This window comes from Triticum urartu, chromosome 1 (assembly GCF_003073215.2).
Source record: "Triticum urartu cultivar G1812 chromosome 1, Tu2.1, whole genome shotgun sequence".
Classification (NCBI taxonomy): domain Eukaryota; kingdom Viridiplantae; phylum Streptophyta; class Magnoliopsida; order Poales; family Poaceae; genus Triticum; species Triticum urartu.
The window spans coordinates 507779765-507786847 of NC_053022.1; the positions used below are offsets into that span (position 1 = coordinate 507779765).

The window sequence follows — 7083 nt, forward strand, 5'->3', positions numbered from 1 at the left end:
ATAGTTTAAATTTTGAATTATTTGAAATTTGTGTGAATCACTAGTTTGTGAATAACTTAACTTTAAAAATACATTTTCCAGTGATTCTTTTTTATTATGTTTAATATTAGTGTGTTTTATCATTATATTCAATTTGGTAATGCTTAAGTTATTTAAAAATGAAATGCCTTTGTAACGGATGAGTTCTCGTCCGAAACCCTGATACTTCGAAATAGATTGTCCATTTTCTACACGAAGTGTATCCAGTTTTTGCGGTAACCCTCTCTACTTTTTTGCACATGCCATGTGGGTGAAATTATGATACCATGCCAACTTTCATCCTTTTCTGAGTTCATTTGAAATGCTTTTCAATTTCAGGGTCATTTAGCTGAAAAAAATCAATAAATGCATGAAAGAATTTGCTTGCACATAAAATTTCTTCGCGTTTCAAATGCCAAAACACATAACTAGCTACCCTAACTATAACAGAGATTCCCTCCTGGGTGTGAGACGCAGAAGAAAGTGATGATAGCTAAGCCGATCACATCCCAGATCTTTGGGTGTGAAACTTTTTCTTCGCGTGTGTCCCTTTGCGTCGTAGCCATGGAAAATCTTCATCATTTAACGGGACGCTCGGGTCAATATTCACTGTGAATGGAGCAATTTCATCAAACTTTTCATAATCTTCTGACTTGTCTGTCTTGCCATCCACTCCCATGATGTTTCTCTTCCCAGAAAGAACTATGTGCCGCTTTGACTCATCGTACGATGCATTCGCTTCCTTATCTTTTCTTTTTCTTGGCTTGGTAGACATGCCCTTCACATAGAAAACCTGTGCCACATCATTGGCTAGGACGAATGGTTCGTCTGCATACGCAAGATTGTTGAGATCCACTGTTGTCATTCCGTACTGCGGGTCTTCCGTTACCCCGCCTCGTGTCATATTGACCCATTTGCACCGAAACAAAGGGACCTTCAAACCACGTCGATAGTCAAGTTCCCATATGTCCTGTATATAACCATAATATGTTTCCTTTCCCGTCTTGGTTTCTGCATCAAAGCGGACACCACTGTTTTGGTTGGTGCTCTTCTTATCTTGGGCGATCGTGTAAAATGTATTACCATTTATCTCGTACCCTTTGAAAGTCATTATATTCGAAGATGGTAATTGGGACAACAAGTACAGGTCATTTTCAATAGAGGTGTCATGCATGGTACGTGCTTGCAACCAGCTGGCGAAACTCCTGGTTTGTTCACGTGTAATCCAGTCATCAGACCGCTCCGGGTGTTTGAAGCGTAGCAAATTCTTGTGTTCATCCATATACGGAGCCACCAAGGCGGAATTCTGTAGAACTGTGTAGTGTGCTTCAGTGAGAGAATGTCCGTCCATACATATTATTTGTTCCCCTCCTAGCGTGCCTTTTCCATCGAGTCTGCCCTTATGCCGCGATTCAGGAACACCAATCGGCTTAAGGTCAGGAATAAAGTCAATACAAAACTCAATGACCTCCTCATTTTGACGGCCCTTGGAGATGCTTCCTTCTGGCCTAGCACGGTTATGAACATATTTCTTTAAGATTCCCATGAACCTCTCAAAGGGGAACATATTGTGTAGAAATACAGGACCCAAAACGTTAATCTCTTCGCATAGGTGAACTAGGACGTGCGTCATGATGTTGAAGAAGGATGGTGGGAACACCAACTCGAAACTGACAAGACATTGCACCAAATCATTCTGTAAACTTGGTATGATTTTTGGATCGATTACCTTCTGAGAGATTGCATTGAGAAATGCACATAGCTTCACAATGGCTAATCGAACGTTTTCCGGTAGAAGCCCCCTCAATGCAACCGGAAGCAGTTGTGTCATAATCACGTGGCAGTCATGAGACTTTAGGTTCTGGAACTTTTTCTCTGCCATGTTTATTATTCCCTTTATATTCGACGAGAAGCCAGACGGTACCTTAATACTGAGCAGGCATTCAAAGAAGATTTCCTTCTCTTCTTTGGTAAGAGTGTAGCTTGCATGACCCTGATGTATGCCGTCTTTTCCGTGCATACGTTGCTGGTCCTCCCGTGCCTCAGGTGTATCTTTTGTCTTCCCATACACGCCCAAGAAGCCAAGCAGGGTCACACAAAGATTCTTCGTCACGTGCATCACGTCGATTGCGGAGCGGACCTCGAGGTCTTTCCAATAGGGCAGGTCCCAAAATATAGATTTCTTCTTCCACATGGGTGCGCGTCCGTCAGCGTCATTCGGAACAGGTTGTCCACCAGGACCCTTTCCAAAGACCACCTTCAAATCCTTGACCATATCATCTACATCAGCACCAGTACGGTGGCGAGGCTTCGTCCGGTGATCTGCCTCACCTTTGAAATGCTTGCCTTTCTTTCTTACGGGATGCCTGCTCGGAAGAAATCGACGATGTCCCAGGTACACATTCTTCTTACAATTAGCCAAATATATACTGTCGGTATCGTCCAAACAGTGCGTGCATGCGCGATATCCCTTGTTTGTCTGTCCTGAAAGGTTATTGAGAGCAGGCCAATCATTGATGTTCACGAACAACAACGCCTTTAGGTCAAATTCTTCCCCCATGTGCTCATCCCACGCACGTACACCTGTTCCATTCCACAGTTGTAAGAGTTCTTCAACTAATGGCCTTAGGTACACATCAATGTCGTTGCCGGGTTGCTTAGGGCCTTGGATGAGCACTGGCACCATAATGAACTTCCGCTTCATGCACAACCAAGGAGGAAGGTTATACGAACATAGAGTCACAGGCCAGGTGCTATGGTTGCTGCTCTGCTCCCCAAAAGGATTAATGCCATCTGCGCTTAGACCAAACCATACGCTCCTTGCGTCATCTGCAAACTCCTTCCCGTACTTTCTTTCGATTTTTCTCCACTGTGACCCGTCAGCGGGTACTCTCAACTTTCCGTCTTTCTTACGGTCTTCTTTGTGCCATCGCATCGCCTTGGCATGCTCTTTGTTTTGGAACAAACGTTTCAACCGTGGTATTATAGGAGCATACCACATCACCTTGGCAGGAATCTTCTTCCTGGGGCGCCGGCCCTCGACATCACCAGGGTCATCGTGGCAGATCTTATAGCGCAATGCACCACATACCGGGCAAGCGTTCAAATCCTCGTACTCACCGCGGTAGAGGATGCAATCATTAGGGCATGCATGTATCTTCTACGCCTCTAACCCTAGAGGGCAGACAACCTTCTTTGCTTCGTACGTACTCTCGGGCAATTCGTTGTCCTTTGGAAGCATATCCTTTATCATTACCAGCAACTTTCCAAATCCCTTGTCAGATACACCATTCTCTGCCGTCCATTGCAGCAATTCCAGTGTGGTGCCCAGCTTTTTCTTGTCACCTACGCAATTCGGGTACAACAATTTTTTGTGATCCTCTAACATGCGCTGCAACTTCTTCTTCTCCAAATCACTTGCGCAGTTTCTCTTTGCATCGGCAATGGCCCGACCTAGATCATCAACGGGCTCATCTGATGCCTCTTCTTCAGCTTCTTCCTGCATTGCCGGCTCAACTTCTTCCCGCAATACCGGCTCAGCTTCTTCCCCCATTGTTGTATCATCGTATTCAGGGAACCCATGGCCAGGATAGCTGTCGTTGTCCTCTTCTTCTTCATTGTCTTCCATCATAACCCCTCTTTCTCCGTGCTTGGTCCAAACATTATAATGGGGCATGAAACCGGTCTTAAACAGGTGGACGTGAATGGTTCTTGACGTAGAGTAATTGTGACCATTCTTACAGCGAGCACATGGACAAGGCATAAAACCATCCGCCCGCTTGTTTGCCTCAGCCGCAAGCAGAAAAGTACGCACGCCCTCAACGAACTGGGGAGAGCATCGGTCATCGTACATCCATTGCCGGCTCATCTTCATTACACAACACCGAATAGACCAAATTAATACAAGTTCATACATAAAGTTCATACAACACTTAAATGCAACAAACAAATAACTCTCTAGCTAAAGCATTTAAATGCAACAACAAATACGATCAAGATCGCAACTAAGGTAACAATGGATCCAACAGCATAATGATACCAAGCCTCACTATCGATGGCATATTTTCTAATCTTTCTAATCTTCAAGCGCATTTTCTCCATCTTGATCTTGTGATCATCGACGACATCGGCAACATGCAACTCCAATTCCATCTTCTCCCCCTCAATTCTTTTCAATTTTTCTTTCAAGTACTCATTTTCTCTTTCAACTAAATTTAACCTCTCGGCAATAGGGTCGGTTGGAATTTCAGGTTCAGATACCTCCTAGAAAAAATTTCTATGTCAACTTGATGGGCATAATTTGTCATAAACACGAAATGCAACTAGTTTTAAAAGAGAATATACATACCACATCCGAATCATAACAAGGACTAGGGCCGACGGGGACGGATATCAAAACCATGGCACTATATGTATAACAAACAACGTACGGGTAAGATAATTATACGAGTAACTATATATCCAAATCACACACATCAATTTTTATATAAAATTTCATGAACAAGAGGCTCACCACAAGGTGGTGCCGGCGACGGGACGGTGCGGGCGACCGACGGTGGCTACGATGGAGATTTAGAAGGCACTAAGTAAACCACACCTACATATGCAAACTAAGTGTTATTTTTGACCTCAAATTGCATATAAATCAAATATTAGCACATATATATATCCTCCCAAATTACTAAACTCACAAATTAATCACTATATAAACCAATGCAAGAGCTAATCTAGCAATGAGAGATGAAAGGACAAAGTTGCTAACCTTTGTGATCATTTGAATGGATGAGGGCCTTCAAATCTTGACAAATTTTGGGCAAATTTTGTGATGAACTCGAGAGGAAGAAGGGAAGAACAGAGGAGAGGGCCGGAGAGGGGAAAGGGGGAAGAACAGAGTGCTGGTGGACGAAGGGTTTATATAGGACGACCTTTAGTACCGGTTCGTGGCACGAACCGGTACTAAAGGTGCTGGAGGGGCCCCACTCTGACAACATCCTGCCACCACTCTCATTAGTACCGGTTCGTGGCACGAACCGGTGCTAAAGGTTCGCCACGAACCGGTACTAATGAAAGCGGCCCGGCTAGCCATTGGAACCGGCACTAATGTGCTTCACGATTGACCCTTTTTCTACTAGTGACACTAGGATCCATTTCGGTTGATATATGCAACAAGATGAATTTGTGGTGGTTTTGAACAGTTGGGAGGTACTTTTATTCTAGAGGAAAAAAGGGTTTGTGGTTTTTCGTGCAAATTAAGCATCATATTAGGTTGCTACCTACATGTTCTGTTGAGTAATAGAAACAATACATTTATATATATGGATTGGTAGTCCTCAATCAATATTCAATCATGACTTGATTTATCTTGCCTATTTCTTCTACAAGAAACACTATCAGATTAAAAGAGTCCACTGGTTGTCATTTTGTAGACTGTATGACACTGTCTGGCAGCAGCATCCCTCCCCCCACAATGCTTTAGTCTTCTTATTACATGGTTGGCTATTTGAGGGTAAGCTTTTGTGTGCATTGGTAGACTGTATGTATGACACTGTGTCCTTTTTTTATCACTTCAGTCCATTTTGTCTTCAACAAGTACCACTCTCTGTTTAGAGAAGATGCACTCTATGTTTAGTTTTTGGCCAGCCCAATTTGCAAGTTTGTATAGTCACTATGCTCTTCAAACAGTAGATTCATGGACTTTGTTATCTTTGAAAATGTGGAAGATATCAAGGTATTGAAGTGACTACTTAGAAAAATGGATAGATAGAAAATTACCGGAAGAATTATGCCTCTTAACTCCTTATGTGGTTCGTATGTGTTGTTTCTTTTTAGGGCTTCCAACACAACAGAATTGCTTCTAATCTTTTGTGTTATCTTTTGTCATGGCAGTAGCTATGTGCTGCTTCAGTGTGTAGTTAAGTTGTGCATTACGGCTTAAATAAGAATTTCGAGGAAAATTTGTAGCACATTGGAACCGACATGTACCACATTGTTTTTCCTAGGGTTCTTCTATAGAATCTGAAGTTTTTGAACCTCTATTGGTAATGTTGCAGGGTTCTGGTGGCAATGTTGACGGTCGTCGAGAGGTTCGTGGACCGGATGGTGTCGTGGCTGCTGATGTATGGAGAGGCGAAGCTGATGCTCGTCCTCTATCTCCGGCACCCCAGCACATGGGTAAGCAGTCGACCAGACACCCCGAGCCCGAGAGATGATCAACATTTAGATACACTTGATTCGGTATGTGACAAATTCTGAATCTGAATCTTACTGGTGTTCGGGTTTCAGGGTGCGAGGCACGTGTACGATGGCTTCCTCCGTCCGCTGTTGGCGAGGCACGAGGACAACATCGACCGATGCCTGCTGGAGCTGAGGGCCAGGGTGAGGGACGTGACGCCGTCACAACGGTGGCTGTCGTCGGTTAGGTGTGGCTCGTCGAGGCTGCCCAGTGTGTTTCGTCGCAGTTGCAGGTCGCGAGATCAGTTCGGGCAGGCGCCGCACATTGACGAGTGATCCAATATTTTGATCGGACCATAACAACTAACGTGTCTCATTCTCTGGCATCTAGAAGTAGTGGTAAAATTCTGAATTTGCATGGCAAGCACCACTTACGTAGGTAGCTGCCACGCACAGTTTATACTCTTATGCCTATAAAGGATAGGAATTATTCATGAGTTATGGCTACAATGAGGACCTGTGTACAGTTTATACTCTTACGCCTATAAAGGATAGGAATTATGCATGAGTTATGGCTATAATGAGGAACTGTGTGATAGTAGATACGACAACTGTGTGATAGAATGGAATTGGTTGATTTTTTTTTAATTTCTAATAAGTTAGTAGTAGCGTGGAAAAAAATTGTGCCCCACTAGTATTTAGTATACTAGTAGCGTTGGTACTCAAGAAACGCTACTACTATTATGTTAGTAGTAGCGTGGGTCCGTAATAGCAGTAGCGCGGGTGGCATAATAGCAGTAGCGAGCTTCCACTAAGCGCGCTGCTGCTACACTTGTGTAGCAGTAGCGCTGGTGAGCACGCGCTACTGCTACATGTTAGTTGTAGCGCCTTATT

At 43.8% G+C, this 7083-nt stretch overlaps 1 protein-coding gene across 1 annotated transcript; it reads left to right on the forward strand.

Annotated features, from left to right (window-relative positions):
• Positions 1-5729: 5729 nt before the first annotated feature.
• Positions 5730-6518, forward strand: LOC125532997 (HVA22-like protein i). The gene is given in 4 exon segments (XM_048696816.1): positions 5730-5746; positions 6069-6189; positions 6301-6415; positions 6418-6518. Coding segments are annotated over 4 exon segments (354 nt in total).
• Positions 6519-7083: the final 565 nt, after the last annotated feature.